The 21820-nt window shown below is 47.3% G+C and overlaps 1 protein-coding gene and 1 long non-coding RNA gene across 2 annotated transcripts in view; both read right to left on the reverse strand.

Annotated features, from left to right (window-relative positions):
- LOC144123064 (uncharacterized) overlaps nucleotides 1-21820 on the reverse strand; it is a 166190-nt gene that overhangs the window by 37921 nt on the left and 106449 nt on the right. The gene's annotated exons all lie outside the window — the stretch shown is intronic.
- The window catches only part of LOC144126352 (uncharacterized), a 97966-nt gene that overhangs the window by 30418 nt on the left and 45728 nt on the right, over nucleotides 1-21820 (reverse strand). Inside the window, exons 6-10 of the mRNA XM_077660416.1 lie at nucleotides 17609-17638; nucleotides 15511-15540; nucleotides 12495-12536; nucleotides 6087-6119; nucleotides 651-680 (exon numbers count right to left, since the gene is read on the reverse strand). Of these exons, the coding sequence (XP_077516542.1) occupies nucleotides 651-680; nucleotides 6087-6119; nucleotides 12495-12536; nucleotides 15511-15540; nucleotides 17609-17638 (165 nt within the window). The remainder of the gene's footprint in view (nucleotides 1-650; nucleotides 681-6086; nucleotides 6120-12494; nucleotides 12537-15510; nucleotides 15541-17608; nucleotides 17639-21820) is intronic.

A 21820-nucleotide genomic window follows, 5' to 3' on the forward strand; every position in this document is an offset into this window, starting at 1 on the left:
AGCCCCCAGCTGCCAAGAGTTGCAACAAAATTTAAAATATGACTAAAAATTTAAAAAAAATCACTCCGACATCAAAAGGCCGACGTGCAGACGACAGCTTCCCGAAAAGCTTTGTGCAAAAATGCCTTCCGAAGAAATATCTATCAAAAAATGAGGCTTGCGAAACTATTATTGCTCGCATTCCTCGTGAAGAGCAACCTGATCTGAAGCCGCACTGGGGGAATGTGATAATAGCCACCTGCCGAAGCAATTATACATGTCTTAACAGCTGGGCAGTGTGCCGGTAGAGGCATGACAACTCGGCGCGATCTATCTCTCTGGAACAATTTTTATTATTACTACTCCGACATCAACAGACCGGCGTGCACAATGAGCTGAAAAGCAACGCAAAAAATTGCATAAAATAGATCGCCGCAGTGAAAGATTAACCTTACGCAGTTCCTTCCCAATATGAGTGTTTCAGTGCAATTCGAGCAAAGAGCGTCGCGCCAGCTGCAGCAAAAGCGAAGAAGTTCTAATAAACTTTAACTGAATTGAGAACAAATCAAATCAAAAGATTCGAAGTCAAAAAACTTGCCCTGTGCACACAACAGGAATGCAAAAACGTTCATAAAATACATTGCCCAATCAAAGATGTATCTACCACTCACCGTCAGTCGTCTTTGTGTTCACCTTGGTCGCTGTTAAAGTAGAGTGGAAATATTACTTTGAGATTGGTATAGCGAAAACGAGCAATTATTTTTCAGCCTAATAGAAACGAACTTCTATGCTTTTTTTTCTCTTTTCCGAAAATTACCAGTTTGCACTTGATAACAGCGTTGTGAATTCAGGTTCAAAAGTGTGGGCTACGTGAAAGACGTCAACGCAGAATTTGCACAAAAGAAAAGACACCATGTAAATTTATAAATCTACTTTTTTCCCACAAACCTGCGAACAAAGGAGGTATAAGCTGTTTCCCTAAAGGCACTCGTGTCTGCTGCCAGGGTTATGCATTTCATGAGGAGGAATATACCACGAAAGGTGCAGCCTTAGGAATGCATACACTTTCGTATTGCGTAACGATACAGCATCCTCGGGGAGCACAAAATTATATTAGTCTTGAGTGCATAGTGCGTGCCACTGATGCCATCTTGGCCAGATTAGGATGTTATGCCACTGGAAGATTGTCTACCTTGATAGTTGTTGTACTGAATGGCAACACTGAAGACTCGGGAAAATATTGGAGTATTTAAAACGACCGCTGTTTGAAGTCTTGAGGGCATCCAGTGTAAAATCACTGAAAAATAGACGACGTCACCACCTGCATAGCACGACCAAGTTATGCCGCTCGCCCGGCAATGCAGTGAAGACAAGCCTAGCACAGATCCCTGTCGTACTACAAGCTGTGCGAATGTGAGCTTCGAGTAGAGTTGAAGCTAACGGGTTGAAAGATTCCGAAATCCCCATCAGCTAACTTATCGACGAACACCTCTCGCAAGGAGCAGAATCCTGTTCTCGCCTAAGGCCGAAAGTCATGCATGTCATCAGACCACTACTTTCTCTCACAAATTTAAAAAAAGCATGTAGTATATTCCCTGGGAAGAAAAATTACCCTTCTGAAGTAACCAAGGTCTAGGCTTTCAATATAAAAAGATGAACCTGCTCAGTCACGCCTCAGAGCCTTTAGGAGAAGGCAGATTTCAGTGTGCAAGCCCTACTTAACGCGGCCCCTACCAAGAATCTTGTGAGAAACGAGGAGCACACGGGTAACATCAGAATAACTCCCACGAGCGTCGCGCCAGCTGCAGCCAAAGGGAGAAACTCTAGTAAGCTCAGAGGAGTGATGCGTCAGCTGCAGCCAATTGGAGGAAACTAATAAGCTCCGAGGAGCCTCGAGGCAGCAGCAGCCAAAAGGAGGAAACTTGTGAGCTCAGAGGACGTTGCGCCAGCTGCAGTCATAGGAAGGGAACTGTCGTAAGCTAAGAGGAACGTCCCACCATCTGCAGCCAAAGGAAGGCAAGTCTAGTAAGCTCAGAGAATTGCCGAGCCAGCTGCAGTCAAAAGTAAGAACTCTGCTGAGCTCAAAGGAATGTCGTGCCAGCTGCAGCCAAAGGGAGGAGCCTCTAGTAAGCTCAGATGAGTGCGGCGTGAGCAGCCGGCAAAGTGACGCAACTAGTAAGGTGAGCGGAGCGTCTCAGCAGCTGCAGCTAGAGGTAGGAGGCTGTAGTAAGCTCTGAGGAGCGTCGCACCAGCTGTAGCCAAAGGGAAGAAACTAGTACGCCCAGAGTTGCGTAGCAATAGCAGCAGCCAAAAGGAGGAACTAAAGCGGCTGTTTGGGCTTGTTGGTCAGTGAACATGGTAAAAGAATGCAGCGCGAAAAAAACAAGGACGAACAGGAAGTTCTAGTAATCTTAGAGGAGCGTCACGCCAGCTGTAGCAATGGAAGGAAACCAGTAAGCTCAGAAGATGTCGCGCCAGCTTCAGCCTTAGGAAGGAAACGATCGTAAGCTCTGAGGAGCGTCGCGCCAGCTGCAGCCAAAGGGAAGAAACTAGTACGCCCAGAGTTGCGTAGCAATAGCAGCAGCCAAAAGGAGGAAGTTCTAGTAATCTTAGAGGAGCGTCACGCCAGCTGTAGCAATAGAAGGAAACCAGTAAGCTCAGCACCAGCTGTAGCCAAAGGGATGCGAGGCTCCTCTGGAGCCGCGCATCAGCAGCAGCCAAAAGGAAGAAATCTAGTAAGCTCAGAGTAGCATCGCACCAGCTGCAGCCAAAGGTAGCATGATGCCAGCAGCAGATAAAGAAGGAAAATCCAGTAAGCTCAGAGGAGCATGGTGCCCACAGATGTCACAAAGAGGTAGCAAGAAAGCACACAGGAGCGTAGTGGCAGCTGCAGCCAAAGGGAGAGACTCTAGTAAGCTAAGAGGAGCGGCGTGCCAGCTACAGCCAAAGGGAAGAAACTAGTAGGCCCAGAGGAGCAGTGGGCCAGCAGCAGCCAAAAGCAGAAACTCTGTTAAACTTAAAGGAGCGTCACAACAGCTGTAGGAAAGAGAGTAGTAAAATTAGAGGACGTCGCGCCAGGGGCAGTCATAGGAAGGAAACTGTCGTAAGCTCAGAGCAGCGTCGCGCCAGCGGCAGCCAACGGAAAGAATATCTAGTAAGCTGAGAGGAGTGCGGCGTGAGCAGCAGCCAAAGGGAGGAAACTGGTAAGCTGAGTGGAGCGTCTCAGCAGCTGCAGCCATAGGAAGGAAACTGTCGTAAGCTCAGAGGAGCTTCACACCAGCTGTAGCCAAAGGGAGGAAACACATTCAGAGGAGCGTTGCGGCAGCAGCAGCCAGAATCAGGAAACTGGGAATGGAAATCGAATGAGAACATTTAGATGCCGAAAACATTCCCTGTGAGAATGTGCCCTGTACCTGAAGAAATGCGGATAAAATTGCTTAAATAACATTGCCTAATGTTAAAATGAATCTTACAAATTTCTTTTTCCTCAATGTTAGCGCATCAATGCAATATGTAAGTCCAGTAATTTGCAGTGAGCTGGTTTTCCAGGCATCATTGTAGAGCTCAGACAGACATGGGATGCTTGGTAACATAGTGATTGAAATGTACCGTTCAGGATTGTTAGTGTGCCAACATTAGATGAGCTGCTAGTTAACTATGTTTTCTGTAGAGCGTCGCGCCAGCACCCTAATAAGCTCAGAGGAGCTCCGCGCCAGCTGCCGCCAAAAGAGGAAACTAGTAAGCTCAGACGCGCGCTGCGGCAGCTGTAGCCAAAGGGAAGAAACTAGTAAGCTCAGAGGAGCATCGCGCCAGGGGCAGACAAGTAAGGAAACTAGTAATCTCAGAGGAGCGTCACGCGAGCAGCAGCAAAAGAAAGGCAACTAGTAAACTCAGGAGAGCGTCGAGCCAGCTGAAGCAGAGTGGAAAAAGGTGTGAAGATGCAGAGCGAGTAAGACGGCTGAGTGCACATGCAGACGCCAAATTCATTACCATAGATGATGTCTGAAAAAAGAAGCACAGTAAACGAAAAATTATAAAGCCCATCCGACCAAAGATTACAAAGCAAAAAAGAATGCCACGCTGAGGTGAACAGCAACGCAAAAGGCGCGTCAACATGAGTGCACCGATTCAGTGGATAGAGCGAGGCACCAAGCCGAAGCACATTGTCGCAGGCAATATAGCTTTGCTAAACGGGACGCGGAAACATATGCAGGGCGAAAAACAGGAAAAGCGAGAAAGAAGGTAGAAGCGCGATAAGTGCGAGATCTAAGAGGTGAATGATGAAGTTGCTGGGGGACCTACAGTTAAATGTTGACTACCAATTGACTGCAGATTTTCCGAATAAAGGCAAAGAAGACTCAACGAGGAGCTCAGATGGTTTATCGCAAGATGAAAGCCGAGGCACAAATGCAGGAAAAACCTTTCTGTCGCACCTAATGTTCATTTAACTTAACCAGGTAAATCACGGATAAAGACTCAATTTTCCATTTAGCAATAGTTTTGGCCGGAATACGCGACTTTGAAACGTGCATACGAAGGCCCACAAGTACATATCACATCACGGAGCATGTCATGTGGATTTAAGGTTGGAGCAACAAGCGTCAGCCTGAGGAGGCAACGCAGGTCAAGTTATGCATTCACCTCCTTGCGACTTCGCCTTGCGAATTCTTTGCTCATTCCCAGCTTGAAAATAGGCGCCTAGGAAGCGGATTTGCCTAATCTGCAGAGATTTTTCATTTAAAAACTGAAATATGTGAGAACGCTCCGTCTACAAGTGGATTTTGTGGCATGGCGAGAATTGTGTAATTGTAGTAGTGGTGAAAAGGCTAACAGATCCTACATCACAAGCAAAGCCACTTTAAAAAAGTTCGAAATGCGAATGAGATAAAGTTGCCGTAGTGGTTGGCTTCGAAATAATTTCTACCAACAACGTTTCTTTACCATGCACACAATCCGACACCACGCGGCCGCCTTTCGTGGTTCGCCTCCGTCAAAACGCGTCCGTTGCGTCAGACAAGAACGCCGGTTCTCGGGCTAATTAACCGTGCGTGCTAACAACTGAGCCGTCGTGGCGGATCGGCACCCAAATTGATAGTCAACCTTTCTAAGGAAGCAAGCGATTTTCCGAGCGCAGACCCGCGACGCCAAAGAAATTCGCTTGCGTTTCGGAGTAAACGACGAGGTTGATGCAGTGTTCAACATTAATGCGGAGCGGAGAATGCTTGTGCCGGAAATAAGTAGTGCGACTGACAGAAGTTACTGCTTTTGATAATATATTATAATATTTTCCCCAGTATGATATAGGAATACACTTATAAGCGCTTTTTGAGGGTGGAGACACGCATAGGGCAGCTGTGTGCTGCGCAGTGCCTGTGCGAGACTCCCATTTGTTTGAAAACTAATGGAGGCCTCCGTTACGGCACACCTTTCTCTCCTAGTCAATCCACCATAAGTTTCATCACACCGTGATTGATTGTGCACGAAGAAGCGAGACAATTCCTTCCCCCTATTTTTTTTTTTTGAACAGCAGCCCCTGCCTTAAGAGGGGCTATACCCCTTCCGGCCCATGTCACGAGTCTGTTCTAGTATCGGAACGATCTGTGCGCGAGTTGTAATCTGAACGACTGCTTTGATTTAGAAATTGTGATAACCGCGTTCTCCTGCGTTACCGTTGGCACCAAATTCCGCGATCTATCATTTAGCCTTAAACCTATAACCAAACGTTAATATTTAGCGCTACCAAGGATTCCTGCTGGTTAACTGAACTACCAAGCGGTAGGCTGAAATTTCTAAGACAAAAATTTGGGACGACACACAATGACACTCGATACTTGAAATTTATTCATTAAAATGGCAAGAGAATGGCTAGCAAGCTGGGACACTGATTTCTTTGAGAAACACTTGTTTGAGAAAAAAACTCAGCACTGCATTGCTATGAACTCTAGGTAGTAATTTAATATGGCTCGTGTGTATTGTTTGTAAATACTCCACATGAATATTATGCGTGGTTCCCAAACGCATTCTAAATGAAGCAATTGAAATTGATGTTCATCTGGAAATTTGGACACCGTGTCACTTCCTGTGTATATTGCTAAAATAAGGCTCACCTGTATTTGAGGTCGCAAGTTCATTAAAATCATCTGTAAAAACATTGGAAACAGTCAATGTTGAGTAAATTAATGAGCTGCACAATTAATGAAATGCACGCTATCTCGTCGTTCAGGAGGTAATTTTCTTATGAAAATTACAGGGTGTTTCATCCGAGACTTTACACAGTTTTAAAGATAGGCATTGAGTTGGAACAGCGCTTTTTTTTAATGTAGCATCAATTGCCACTGCCGTAGTACAGCAGAACTCTTATGAAGTAGCAGGCTGGTTAACTGATATGAAATAGTTCAGTTTATAAATATTACAGTTTGGCTCCTTTATTCAGAGGCGTGCAGCCCACCCAAGTAATATCCTTATCAGTCTTACTCAAGTATTGCCTGCATCGCGCCAAAATACATGCGGTTTAGTGAAGCTTGCAGGCAACGCAACCTCCCCAGTGCATGCAACTCGTCGTAATAGCATAAATTTGTTGAGCCCCATTGCCGAGGGTGACCGCATTTTCGAAATTCTGAAAAGTGAATGCCGGTTTTTCCTAATGCCAGTTTTTGTGTATTAATATTGTAACGTGAAGATGTGCACACCAAAAGGGAAAAATATATTTACAGGGAAACAGCTTACAGCCACGCAGCCGAACAACCGGGCACGCGAAGCCCAGCAGCAGAAACGCCCTTCGTCCTCTTCGCGTTCCAAGCGCGAGCGCACCAAGCACGAGCGTTCCAAGCACAAGCACAACCGTAGCATAACTCCCGGCGGCAAAAGCACCGTCCCGGTGCTAAGTGGATGATGTAGCAGGCGTGTGGTACGGTTTGAGACGGACTACATGAACGACGTCAGTCAAAGGGCTAGTGGACGACGTCGGAGCATGAAGAGGTGTAATCTCGTAGGTCACGTCGGTCACCTGACGGAGAACTCGATAAGGGCCACTGTACTGACGTAGAAGTTTCTCAGAGAGACCGACATGGCGAGAAGGAGACCAGAGGAGGACGAGTGAGCCCGGCGGATAGTGTACTGGGCGATGCCGGCGGTCGTTAACTGACTTCTGGTAGGTCTGAGATGCGGTGAGCCGGTCTCGGGCGATTTCACGGGCCATAGTTGCTCGGGAGATGGCGTCACGGGCATACTCTGTGGTCGAGGCAGTAGAACTCGGTAGTAATGTATCCAATGGCAGCGCAGGATGCCGACCAAACAGAAGGTAGAAAGGAGAATAGCCGGTGGTATCATGCCGCGACGAATTATAAGCAAATGTTACATAAGGCAAGGCAACGTCCCAATCGCGGTGGTCGGGCGAGACATACATGGATAGCATATCGGTCAGAGTCCTGTTGAGGCGCTCGGTAAGCCCGTTCGTCTGGGGATGGTAAGCTGTAGTGAGCTTATGCTGCGTGCCACAGGACCGGAGGATATCGTCAACTACTCGGGACAAAAAGTAGCGGCCGCGGTCCGTCAGCAATTGGTGTGGAGCGCCGTGGTGAAGGATTACGTTCTGCAATAGGAAGTCGGCGACATCGGTTGCGCAACTTGTTGGTAACGCACGCGTGATAGCGTACCGGGTCGCATAGTCGGTCGCGACAGCAATCCAACGGTTGCCGGAGCAGGACGTCGGGAAAGGTCCGAGAAGGTCGAGTCCAACACGGTAGAATGGTTCGAGAGGTACGTCAATAGGCTGTAGAAGGCCAGCAGGCAACGTTGATGGTCTCTTCCTGCGTTGACAGAGGTCGCAGGAGGCAACGTAACGCCGAACAGAGCGGTACAGACCAGGCCAAAAGAAGCGGCGTCGGACCCGATCGTATGTGCGGGAGACGCCGAGGTGGCCTGCGGTCGGTAGGTCGTGTAGTTCCGCTAGGAAAGATGAACGGAGACGCTGGGGAACGACTAGCAGGAGCGGAGGTCCGTCAGGACGAAGGTTGCGGCGGTATAGGACGCCATCCTGAATGACGAACAGTTGCAATGAAGGATCTCGGCTGGCACAGTTGAGGCGATCAATGAGAATACGCAAGGAAGAGTCTTGTCGCTGCTCGTCCGCGATGTTAACCAGATCGGAGATAGCGAAGAGGCACGGGCCGAGGTCGTTGTCTCCAGGATCAGGCGGCTCTACAGGGTGCCGAGACAGGCAGTCGGCGTCTTGATGGAGACGCCCTGACTTGTAATGAACAGTGTAAGAATACTCTTGGAGGCGCAACGTCCAACGTCCGAGCCGGCCTGTGGGGTCTTTCAGTGAAGACAGCCAACAAAGGGCGTGGTGATCGGTCACTACGGAGAATGGACGGCCAAACAGGTACGGTCGGAACTTAGCTACGGCCCAAACAAGAGCTAGACACTCGCGCTCTGTAATTGAGTAATTTCGCTCAGCTGTAGAAAGGAGGCGGCTGGCATATGCAATAACGCGTTCTTGCCCTTGGTGACGTCTGGCTAGCACGGCGCCAATCCCATAACCGCAGGCGTCGGTGCGAACTTCAGTCGGAGCCGACGGATCAAAATGGGCCAGAATAGGTGGGGAGGTGAGTAAGTCGACTAGCGAAGAAAAGGCCTCCTCTTGGGCAGGGCCCCAGGTAAAAGGGGTGTCTTTCTTTAGAAGGTCGGTCAGGGGGCGAGCGGTGCCGGCAAAATTTTTGATGAAACGGCGGAAGTACGAGCAGAGGCCGACGAAGCTGCGCACATCCGTAGACGACTGGGGAATAGGGAAGTCCTTGACGGCTTTAACTTTAACAGGATCCGGGCGGACACCAGAAGCGTCGACTAGATGTCCGAGAATGGTGAGTTGGCGGCGACCGAATTGACATTTCGACGAATTGAGCTGTAGCCCGGCTCGACGGAAGACAGAAAGAATGCTCGCCAGTCTTTCGAGGTGCGTGGTAAACGTGGGCGAAAAAACCACAACATCGTCGAGGTAACATAGACATGTGGACCATTTAAAGCCGCGAAGCAAGGAGTCCATCATTCTTTCGAAGGTAGCTGGCGCATTACAGAGACCGAATGGCATAACTTTAAACTGATATAAGCCGTCCGGTGTGACGAATGCCGTCTTTTCGCGGTCATTGTCATCAACAGAGATTTGCCAATACCCGGAACGAAGGTCAATTGAAGAGAAAAATTTGGCTCCGTGAAGGCAGTCCAAAGCATCGTCTATTCTTGGGAGTGGATAGACGTCTTTTTTTGTTATGTTGTTTAGGTGCCGGTAATCAGCGCAAAAGCGCCAGCTGCCGTCCTTCTATTTAACCAGCACAACTGGTGAGGCCCAAGGGCTCGACGAGGGCTCTATGATGTCTTTACTGAGCATCTTGTCCACCTCTTGCTGTATGATGGTGCGTTCTGTACTGGACACTCTGTAGGGTCGTCTGTGAATAGGAGCTGCGTCGCCGGTGTTGATGCGATGCGTGACCACAGATGTTCGAGCCAAAGGGCGGTCATCGAAGTCAAAGATGTCGCGAAAAGACGACAGAAGATACCGAAGGTCATGAGCTTGCCCTGGTAAGAGGTCAGCAGCAATCATTTTTGCATATTCATCAGGTGGTGGGACGTCAGAGTCGCGGCAGTTCGACGAGGGTGGGACGCTTCTCACAGCCGATACGACGCATTCGGCAGCAGGGCACAGCGTGGCGAGCGACATACCTTGTGGGAGCGGCTGAACGTAAGAGGCAAAGTTGAGAACCGGAAGGGACGCTTGATTTGCCGACATGGTGACAACTGTATGCGCAAGGGCAACACTGCGTGTAAAGGGCACATCAGGAACCGGAGTAATGATGTAGTCACCATCGGGAACTGGCGGGACCGAGGAGAAACGGACATAAGTGGCGGCATCGGGGTCCAGGCGGACAAAGTCGGCGGTGCACAGTCGGTGAACAATTGGATCCGGTGGCTCTGAAGGAACAGGTAGAGCGAGTTGAACGATGCTTGTGGCGCAATCTATAAGGGCGGAATGGTCGGTGAGAAAGTCAAGGCCGAGAATGATGTCATGAGGGCAGTGTTCGAGGACAGTGAAGAGCACAGAAGTATGGCGGTCGGCTATTGAAACACGAGCAGTACACATTCCGACGACAATAGACATACCGCCATCTGCAACACGGACCACAGTTGAGGGGGCAGGAGTGAGCACTTTCCTTAGGCGACGGCGAAGACGAGCATTCATGACTGAGACGTGCGCTCCAGTGTCGATCAGAGCGGTAACAGGGACCCCGTCCACGTCGACGTTAAGGATGTTCCGATGAGCATGAAGAGTTAAAGGAGGGTTTTCTGGTCGGGTCGTCAGAGCAGCATCACCCCCAGACGCTGCAGCCATCAGTTTTCCGACCGGGAGCGGGCATATGGGGCCGGCGACGAAGGGCGGCGAGGTCGGGCGATGGAGATCGACGGCGCTGAGGTGACGACGAACGGTTGGTAAGCGGGGTCTGAGCGTTGTGGCCAGCAGAGGTCGTTTCCGAGGGCGAGGGAGAGCGGCGGGAATATGCAGAACCCGGCGGGTAGCGGCTGTAGGTCGAGGACGGACGGCTTCGGCAGTGTCGAGATATGTGGCCAACTCGGGAGCAGTTAAAGCAGATGGGCCTGTCATCAGGTGTTCTCCATTCATCTGGATTGCGGCTGCGTCGAGGGTAGTATGCACGTTCAGAACCGAGCTCCGGGGACATGCGGCGAGCATATGGGGCACTAACTGAGCGAACAGGTTGAATCCCAAGATTGGCAAATTCTTTGCGAACGACAGCCTGTATAAGGGATACTGCTGGAGTACTGTCTGTTGCGGGTGGATGAAACGCAACGGGGGACATTGCCTCTACTTCTTGGCGCACAAGTCGTGTCAGGCTCTCAGATGTCGGCAGACGGCTCGGTGGAGTCGAGTCTACACAGGACGACGTCGCAGTCGTATTCGGCAACCGCGTGAACTGCGGAGAAATTCGGCGGCTCTTCGCTTGTTCGAACCGGCGGCATTCCTTGATGATTGCGTCAACCGTTCCGCAGTCCTTGTATACAAGAAGGTTAAAGGCGTCATCTGCGATGCCTTTGAGTACGTGACCTACTTTGTCGCACTCTGGCATAGTGGCGTCGACTTTCATGCAGAGAGCTAATATGTCCTGAATGTATGATACATAGGACTCTGTGGACGTTTGTGCACGGCATGCGAGCTCCTTCTTCGCAGCGAGCTGACGCCCAAATGGCTTACCAAACAGGTCACAAAGCTTGCGCTTGCAGAGATCCCAGCTGGTGAGTTCATCCTCGTGGGTCTCGAACCATACCCTGGCAGTGCCCGTCAGGTAGAAGATGACGTTGGCCAACTTTAGGGTCGGGTCCCACCTGTTGTGCGTGCTCACGCGCTCGTACATTGCGAGCCAGTCCTCCACGTCGACGCCGTCCGTTCCGTTGAAGGTCCCAGGATCTCTCGGATGGGCAATGATGAACGCCGGGTCGGCGGACGCCGACGGAGCGGCCCCTTCGCTGGGCATGGTTGAAGAGCCGGCGAGCTGACGACCGCTGCGAAGTTCCGTGCTTGCTGTGGCTGTACCCAGCACCTCACACCAATAATGTAACGTGAAGATGTGCACACCAAAAGGGAAAAATATATTTACAGGGAAACAGCTTACAGCCACGCAGCCGAACAACCGGGCACGCGAAGCCCAGCAGCAGAAACGCCCTTCGTCCTCTTCGCGTTCCAAGCGCGAGCGCACCAAGCACGAGCGTTCCAAGCACAAGCACAACCGTAGCAATATTTAAGGTTTTGAAACATCTCGCAGAACAACGCAGACTATATATTGAGGACAGCCTTCTTCAGCCAGCAAATCTTGTTGGCAGGGTGTACTGGGCTTTTTTTTCTCGAGCTTTTCACAATTTTTTTTTCTGTGACCGCTATACTCCATAGATCAAAAGAGGGTTATTTGCTTCATGCTATGAAGTATGTAAGACCATGTGTAGTTCGGTATTCATTTGTTTATAAAAAGTGAATTACCTACGTGTTTGAAAGCCTTACGTGTTTCAATGCCTAGATATAAATTCAGAAAAGCGCGGACCGACCCCACTTCGTAGGTGGCACATGAAGTCTTACACATTTCTTATGACACCAATTTTTTAAATGTAATTACAGGCGACATTGCAGTTACAGACCTGAAATTCAAAGGTCAGTTACCTCCTAACACACAGTACACAGTCTTGATGCTGTAAAACTTTCTATACCATCAAGAATTATGGACTCTTGTCCTGTCACGTTCCGTCCTCAAGCAACTCATGTCATGGATAATGTTCACGCGTTATCGTTGAGTGTTCAGAGCCTTGCGCAACATGGTGGTAGCTACGGGAAGGACAAGCGGTTGTGCTGAATTATAATGACACTGCTTTTGATTGCTTTACTGTATTCCATAAATGAATTCCCATACCTTTAGATACATTCCCACGGCATGCTCATGAAGAAGTCAACATACCCTCACCTTTCTCAAAATTCCTTGATGTTCTAGGGGTGGAGTCGTGATCTAGAAGACACAATTTAATCGCTCTTAGGGTAGACTCGAAATACACACTAACTTACCTACAACCAGATACCGCATAATATTCTAGGTAGCAATTATAGCTGGGTGATGCAGTTACTTTTTTTAAACCATTTGTGGTTTTCTGAAATGTTGTATATATGGGTGCTATGTAATATCAAATAGCCGTAATAAAAAAATGCAACTCAGGCTGGGCATACAATTTCCTACAGGTCATATTTCATGCCCGACCTGATGAGAAGTGGAGTAACTACCTTCCTTGCATAAATTGGACGTAACGTTTGCAAGAATCCAGACTAAACGAGAAACCCAGAACCTCAGATGAAGGAATAGGAATTTTAAGCGGGATAGAGAATTATTCCACCCTTATGTTTTAGATGAGGTCCACGGGCTATTTTTGAACATTCAAAGCCATCTGCCATGAGGCGGCAGCCTTGGAGACGACAAGCGCTTGTCTCGGGATCCGTCAATTGTTAAGAGAGCACTGATTAGATTCAAAAAGCTTATTAAATTAAATTGGTTGTTGGGGAAAAGATATAGCGCAGTATCTGTGTCACATCTCAGCAGACACCTGAACTACCCCATAAAGGAAGGAATAAAGTAGAGAGCGAAAGAACAAAGGAAGAAACAGGTGCGATGGTGGATGGCTCCGGAATAATTTCGACCACCTGGGGATCTTTAAAGTGCACTGACATCGCATCCCCACATTTGAACCGGCCGTAATCTTATGTAAGGAATAACTACAAATACTGCACTTTTATGCCTAAATGTGGCTATTAGGTCTCTCAATTTAGAGGGCTTCTGAACATGCTGTCTATTTACAGTTGAGTAAGACTGAACATATAGTTCATAAGAAACTCGCCTAATCAGGAGATAAGGAAACCAATAATGATCATTCATGTGTTGCTTCCCGACATTACACTTTATTCCGCTATAGAAATGATGCACAGTTCATGGAAGGTTAGCGTACCAAAGTGACTCAGGCTGTGGAGGACGCCGTAGTGGAGGGCTCCGTAAACAACGACTACCAGCCGAGCGATATAACATCTGGGAGACTGCGGCAGCTCCACGTAGAAAGACCACTAGGCGACAATATGCGTGTTTTCGAGGTGCGACATTCATTCTCAGCTTCAGCGTAGTCATCAAGTCTGGCTTCTTGAGTTATATTAGGCGTCATCTTGTAAATTACCGTAAGTCAAATACATCAGTATTGTTTCTAAATTCACAAAATCGGCACTACGAGTGCTGGATGGGCTCCACAGTATAATGCACTTAGGGCTGACGAATGCTTCATGACACCTGTTGCAAGAAAGTGGAAGCATGGCGACAGTGTTTCCTGTTGCGCCTCCAACTCCCGTTGTTGATGTTCACCTCAAAGTATACTCGTCCCAAATAAGGCCTGCTTTATTGAACGAAAGCATTAAGAGAACAAAACCATTCCCAGTCGTTGCTAGTGTATCCTTACATGACTTCTGTATTGCAATTTCTAACCTTAAGCAGTGGCCGTACAAGATATAAAACGTTTTATGACTTACTTAGCCTAATCAGACAGCTTACATTAAAATTAGTATTCACTGTCGCTGGACAAAGACCTGGTGCCCTAATATTTCCTGGTGCACGCGCTTGTTACTTTCGGCGAAGTCAATTCTCCCAAGGACAACGCTTCTCCGCACGCGAGTCGCACTCGTCGTTCATGTACGTCCTACGGTTAAAGCAGTTCCAACAGCTTTTAGCCGTGGGACCTTCCCAAGATGATTTTTACTACTATTACTGTTCAGTTCTACTCAGAACTACCATTCAGTAAGCGTCGTTAATAAGTGGATAATTTCGCCTTGTGGACGTGTTAGGAGCTATTGCTTTGGGATCATTGTAAACTGCAACTCCACTGCGACTTCCTTTATAAGTGCTTTGATATCTCCCTCAGGGTGACGTGTTTGCATTTGTTAATTTCCGCAAAATGTATCATGTTTCCCTCCACCACAGTAGCGACGTGTACTGGCTATTAGTAGGCGAGAGACTTGTTTTCTGTCGCGTGTAGGACTCTGCATCTGTGTTCCTGGCTCAACGCAGGATTCCTGTTTTCACAAGCAATAATTTGAACCTTGGATCAGGCGATGTAGCCCTGCATTCTATTGTTGACTGTACGGCGTCAGTAAGAAGACCTTAATTACATGATAAATTAGTTTACTTGAACTTACGCAACGTGCTTTCTTAATGAGTCTGATTCCAGCGAAACCCCCTCTACATTTAAGGGAGAGAGGGAAGAGGAAGCACGAGAGGAAAGAGGGTGGAGATTGCTGGTTCTTCACTGGCTTTGCAGGTTATTATAGTCAGTGGAGAAGTGCTCAAGTGGACGATGGCTGCCAAAGGAAGGATCAAGAGGTTGGCTGCTATGCAGGGAGTGGGCCCTGTCAAGGGCGGGTAATGGGCAAACAGGGGTGTTTCCACGGAAGAACGCCGGCCCATATGGCGTCTAGCGAGTAGTTTGAGCAGCTATTAGTGGCGCGGCGCTCTCGACATAGGTTCCCAGATCATGCGGCACGGAGATTTTGCGGCGGCTCACAATACCAGGCGCACTGCTGCCGGCCTAGCTGCTTACGGTGCCGGTGGGCGCTTACGATGGTGGGTTCTCGGGATGAACCTGAAGTGTCTGGATACTTATCATCGGACATTGAAGCGAGTTTTAAAGGTCACGTCTTCCTGCTCACTCACGTACATTCACCTCAACAGAAGATAGCCAGTGCCTTTAATGGGAAACGTGCTCTTCCATTGGAATGCAGTGTCGTGAAGATTGCATACCCAAGCTACGTTTTTCTATTCGCCCCGTTCTGTGCATTCAGCAACCCTAAATCTGGGGAAATCATTAGCACCATTTCGATTTACGTACTTCAGCACTATATAACTTCACATTAATTTCCCGCTGTCACTGAGCGCACTTCCACACTTCACAACCGCTTACCTTCAGTGGTCTTCGTGGTTATCTGTGTTGCTGGTAAATAAGAGTGGAGAAAATTACTCAGAGATCGGTACAGCAGCAAATATCAATTATTTTGCGTCATCTTTCAAAGTAGCTGCTATGGATTTTATTTTTATCTATTTCAAAAAAATACCTGCTTAAATGCGCTAGGGGTGCCGTGAATTTAGATTCAGAAGTCTCGGCTACGTGAAAGAGGGCAACGCGAAATTTGCACAGAAGACAGAGACACTGCACAACTACTTTTGTTTTGGCACATCTGCAACGAAAAGAGGAATAATTCAAAAAATGAATACAAAGGGCGATATTTTTAGCAAAAGCTGTAATAGGACATATAGTAAAGCAACACTTCATTAACGAGGGCTTGATAGAAAAGCAGTTCTAAGTGAGCGGTCAAATGAAGCTGGTGCTCTATTTTTAGAATCGCACCGGTGGTCTGTACGACTTCATCCACGCAGTAGTTTTAAACAGGAAAACTCACGCAAGTTCTCTGCAAGGACAACATGATCAAAGCCGCTTCAATACGTAGTCTTGTGTTCAAAATAGACATCCACGTGTAGTGGACAAGAATTTGCTGTGTCAGTAGGCCTCAATAGCTTCTCTAGTACGCATGTTGTTAAGCATGCGAACCTAAGACATCACAGTACACCAAATCTGGATGAGACATGTGACAGGTTTTGCAAAGAGAGGCTAGGTTGCCTTTAACACCATGCTTGATATCATATTTGCGCTAAAGTAAACTAGTCATTTAGATAGCCTGTGCTTTTGATGCAAGACTGATCTGCATTGGTTTTTCTGCCCCTTCATTTTCCCATGGAACAAATTGGTTTTGATGCTTCGTTCTGCAAACTTTTCCTTTCAATTGAACTTTGGCAGAGCTTACATGTTTTTAAGATTGCTTGAAAGAGTGTGGCAATAACGAATCTAGTGACATCATTCTGATTTACTTTGATTTTATTCTATCTGCTTTGCAGCTTTTGGGCGACTGAAAGCAGATGTCATGAAGGGTAGAGCGCTTCTGACAAGCCATTACATTGGTTTTCAAAACTGGTATGCATACTGTGTGGCCAAGATTTTTTGGGAGCGTAGGAAAAACTCAAGCTGTCTATGCTTTGCATCAACGACTTTGAATGTTCCGATTGGTAGGTAAGGAGGTCTCTTATACGGGGTTCATAGGTGCCTTTCCCAGTGTGCGTTAAGGAGGAGTAAACATGCTGCAATCATGTAGGTGAGAGCTTACGACGGCGGGTGCTCTGCAGCCACCCTATTTCTTTTTTGAAGCAGCGTCTAACAGTAGACTCGCTAATGTCAGTCTACGTCCCACACATCAGTATATGTCATTCGTGGCGAAAAATCAACTACACTACAATACACCTGTGAGCTGTGAGTTTCGAAAGAAAGACAAAAATGGCCCCTGTAGTGGAGCTAACAATTTGTTCACTAATATAACAAAGCGCCACCTGTGACCTTGCTCTCTGCTGATTTTATCCTTTAATGACAAACTACCTGCTTGTTTTGTTGATGAACCTGAGAAAATATTTTATGGAAGCACGTTTATGACGTCAGGTGTTCGTGAATCATCGTATCTATATTTATCACTTAAACATAGCCTGTGCCTTTAATGCAAAATGTGCCTGCATTGGTTTTGTTGCCACATCTGCTTCGCTAAAATTACCTGTGATGCAGAAAAGTCGCAAGAGAAATGCCTATAGCTTTCATGCAGGGTGCATATATGTGTCACTGCGTCAGCTTGTTTTTTGCACTTTTGCTTGTTCCAGGGGCAAGTGTGGTGAAAAGCATCCTAGGAAAGCTCCTGGGCTGTGGAGAGAACTTCAAACTACGGAACAAATGACGCTTAATTGTCATGAGTTGACAGCTCTGCAACAAATTAGGACGATAGACTATTTTTCGGCGAAAAGCGCTCGAGGTGAAAAGAAGTGTCCTGAAAGTAAGATGGCGTCACTAGACCCAGTTCAGTGATTCATTCTGTTGCATGCAATCATGCTATGTAACATGCACATATATTTCTTGCTTTTCAGAATTATCTGCCATACTTAAGTGTTTAGATCATTTAACAGCTTACATTTAGTGTCCTTGGTAGTTAATTCGTCTTCTGTAAAGAAAGAGAGAGAAAATTACTGTGGTAACAATATAGAAGAATACAGCAACTTTTTGACAGTCACAATAAGAACTTCCTGATAATCTTTTTTCACACGTTGTTTCTGTCTGCGCAAAAATACGTTTCCATGCGCTTTGAGTGTTGTTAATTCTGAGGCAAAAACCAAAAGGTGACCTTTCAGAGGATTAAGTAATATTTTTGTACAATGTTTTGAAAAATATTTCAGATGTATTTTTAAGGTTTACAGACGTCTAAACTTGGTTGTTGAGATTTTCGGCCTACGCGAAAGACCATTCGGAACTAGCGCACAACAAAAAGTACAAGAGAAATTACTAGAGAAAGAGAAAGAACAGACTGTCAAATCTACGAAAAAAGGAGGAAGCGTAAAAATGGTGATGCACATTCTTAGCTGTAATAGTAAGATAAATTCTAAAAGCGAAGCATAAGAAAGTGTCGAAATACCATGAAAGCTCAGATTGCAAAGGCTGCCAGATCTGATCTTATGATCACTTCGAGTCATATTAGGTGTGAACATGACATCTACACTTTCTTTTAAAATGCTTGCTGAAGAGCATAAAAGAATTGCACAGTGAACGGGCCGGTTATAGCTATATCACTAAAGAACGGAAGTTCCCAGGATAAGCAGAATACATATTAGACTGAAGCATTGAATGACAGTTCTACAGCGGTGAGACATATATATACATTAGACGTACATTACGGCATCATCTGGATGATTTGAAGCTCAAAACAAAAATCGCAAGCGTGTATTTTGACACAAAAATCCACCTAACTGCTTTCAGCACCTCCAGGCCTGTTCTGCGATAGGGGACGTGGGCAAGGCAATTTTTACTTGTCTTGCAGCTCTTCACCACGTAAAGAAAGATCACAGTCACAACCCAGCGACTGATTAAAGCCCCTGCAGCATGCTCGCACAAGCGTACTGGCTGTCTCTACGCGGTTATCCATGAAACAGTGTTACGCAGGGAACCATATGTAAATGCTCTGCAACCAGGTCGGGCATACAGTAAAAGTCTTAACGTCAGAAACATATGTGCCGTTCATGAAGAACTCTGCTTCTGGAGGCAGTTCTCGGCGCCAGCTACAGGACAACGAGTAGTTCAGACATTTATTTTTTCTTGTCTTTCTCAAAACCTCCAAAAATGGCTCCAAAGACAGTGACCTAATTAGATGTTCTGTAGCTGTGGTGTGACAAAGTTGTTCCAGCAAAAGTGCGCTGCTTCTAACATCGACGATAGCTGGACACACCACCCGCTCTCGGCAGTTTGGCAGTGGCGTGTGATGGACACGCGCATATGCGGCTTGCACGGTCTGCCCATTTTACAGGTCCGTTCGTGCATTTTCCTTCAGGCTGTCACCTTGGTTTGGCCTGGGAATATACTCCCGTCTGCGTGGACTGTAAAACTTGGTTAAGTTTCTCTTTGACAGCTGTACGCATCGGCCGCCAAGTTGTTCCAGCAACAGTGCGCTGCTTCTAACATCGACGATAGCTGGACACGCCATCCGCTCTCGGCAGTTAGGCAGTGGCGAGTGGACACGCGCATATGCGGCTTGCATGGTCTGCACATTTTACAGGTCCGTTCGTGCATTTTCCTTCCGGCTGTCACGAGCGGAACGGGAAGAGTTTTCACTAAAAAGTGTCATGTCCCTGTAGTTCTTTGAAATGTGAGCTTGGTGCCGGACTTTCTCGCGGCCGCCCTTTTTTTTTTGCTTCTCAGGCTATTTCGATACTGGTTATTTTCTGTTCTCGCTATGCCGTTTTGAGCAAACGGCAGTATGCTTCATGTCACTCCTTACTTCAAGTGGTATAACAGGATGAGCATGAGCACATGTGTCACAGTACAGCATGCGGGACCTTCCCCGTGTACCTCGCTGTTTAATCTCTGTTCAGTTCGTATTGACTTTGCACAGGCCAACACTTTTTACCGTCGTAGTAACAACAACACTGGTCACTAGCGAAATCATGCTTATCAATATAGCTCGTAGGTATTACCCTCTTTCTTTACAGTGCTGGGATGATAATAATATATGACATTCAAAGCGCTGCAGCATTGGAACAACGAAATTTTTAGTACACAAGGAAAACCGTACCATCAGTTGTTGTGTGTTTCATTGGGCCTGCAAAAAAATACAGTATTCAGGCTCTGAGATCCATAAATAGTAAAACAAATTACCTTTCAAAAAGTCAGAATTTTAGAATGAATCGACTAGAGGTGCACAAAAGCTGTAACAAAGCAGTCACAACTGGCACGAAACTGATCCCATGAGTGTCAACAGGATTTATTGATTTCGATTGGTGAAAGTAAAAACCAAACCCTTGGGCAGCAATTGCTAGTCCACATCGTTGGCAGTCCCATAACGGACTGCATAACGTCGGCCCTTTTCTTTGTCCACTGCCTTCAGTGAAAAATTAAGCGGTGTAAGCCAACAAGTTCGAGGCAGAGTATTTGCAGACCGGTGTGGTACGTGGAATTTATCAGCAGTGTGGATACATGTGCACTCATTGAAATGACTCGGAACAAGAAGAATGCGTTAGCCTAGCCGCACTGCCATCGCACAGAGCGGGATCCTGTGGACCCTGGTCTGTCAGGGTTCGCACGACAACAGCCCTGCTGGAGTTGCAAGTCCAGCAGTGTTGTGTTTGTGCCTCCCTGTTGTCCTACATCAGTTTTGCTCGTTCCATCATCTGTGCATTATGAGAACACAAGGCCTGCAATATACTCAATCAGTTGTTTGTCCACGTAATTGAATCCATTTTATCAAACCAGTTCTCATGACATCTTGGGTTGGGACTAACTGTCACTCCATAGTGCAGTCATCGATTGTGCTATGCCCCTTCTGGTGCTTCTGCCATATCCGTCGTTACCGAACACTGACCTGACTGCGTGCTGTCTTGAATTATGCCCATCGCTTCTGATTTTGTTCGTGAAGGTAAAGTTCTATTTTCCCCATCACCCCTCTCTCTTTATGCGCTGCAAGTACCTGCCCCTATCTTACGATGTAGTCACCAATCCGGCTGGACTTACCGCATTGTTTGTGACCAGTCCGTTTACATGTGCTTCACCAGAACGTCGCGATTTGTGCCTCGGTGCCGTCCAGCTCATTGATTTCGCTCTCTATCACGATAAGAATGACAATTCGTCGTCTCTCGACGTAGATGCCTTCAGAACGCCGATTCCTGCACTCGACGCTTCGCCTACGGACGTTTTCCTTCCCTCCATCGACGCCTATCTCTCTGCACCTCAACGCAGTCTAACTTCTTGCTCTGCTTTACTTATTTCGTTCCTCCTTCGGATTCACGCCAGCCACGCTTGGAGCTACACGTCGAGGGTCGCTACCACATCGACGCCGGTGTCAATGTCCCTCTGCGCAAGTGCCCATACCGTGTGTCGGCCATTGGGTGCCAGGTTATTCGAGAACACCTTGACAGAGCTACGTAGCGGCGTGATTCAGGCATCTCAGTTGATGGCCTTAACACGCGATACTCGTTAATAAAACTCACTATTCTTTTCTGCGTTGGTTGCCGCCGCTTCAAAACGATCACGTGGAGGAAGTTTAGCCTTTTCCCACTATTGATGATGCTGCGGACTACCTACAATGAGCGCAACTCTTCTCTTTCTTAATCTACACTCTGGGTACTTGCAGGTCTCAATGGCAGCTGAAGATTGCACTGAACCGCAATTCTAACCCCTGGTTGCCTGTTTGAATTGCACGTCGTGCCTTTCGGCTTCTGTAATGTTAACGTCATGCCTTTCGGCTTCTGTAATGTTCTGGGTGCTTTCGAGCTCATGATCGACACCATTTTGCGCGGTCTGAAGTAAACGTTGTGCCTGTTATCTGTACGTCGGGATCTTTCAGTCGACTTTGAAACTCTTCTGTCCGAGCTGAAGCACATCTTATCTGTCCTGCACACGCCGTCTTTCAGCTAAATTTAAAAAATTGTAGCTTGGCTGCTCGTGAACTGACAATTTTAGGCCACGTAGCGTCAAAGGAGGGTGTCCTTGACACTACCAAACTTCTTGCTGTGACCTGCGTTTCCAAATCACCTGTAAATGAACTGTGCAGCTTCCGAGGCCTCTGTTCCTAATCTTAACGTTTTTTAACTCAGCTTCTCGGCAGCAACGTCGATATCCTGAGTTAGTCACCTGCATGCGA

The sequence above is a fragment of the Amblyomma americanum genome, chromosome 3 (assembly GCF_052857255.1).
Source record: "Amblyomma americanum isolate KBUSLIRL-KWMA chromosome 3, ASM5285725v1, whole genome shotgun sequence".
Taxonomy (NCBI): Eukaryota; Metazoa; Arthropoda; class Arachnida; order Ixodida; family Ixodidae; genus Amblyomma; species Amblyomma americanum.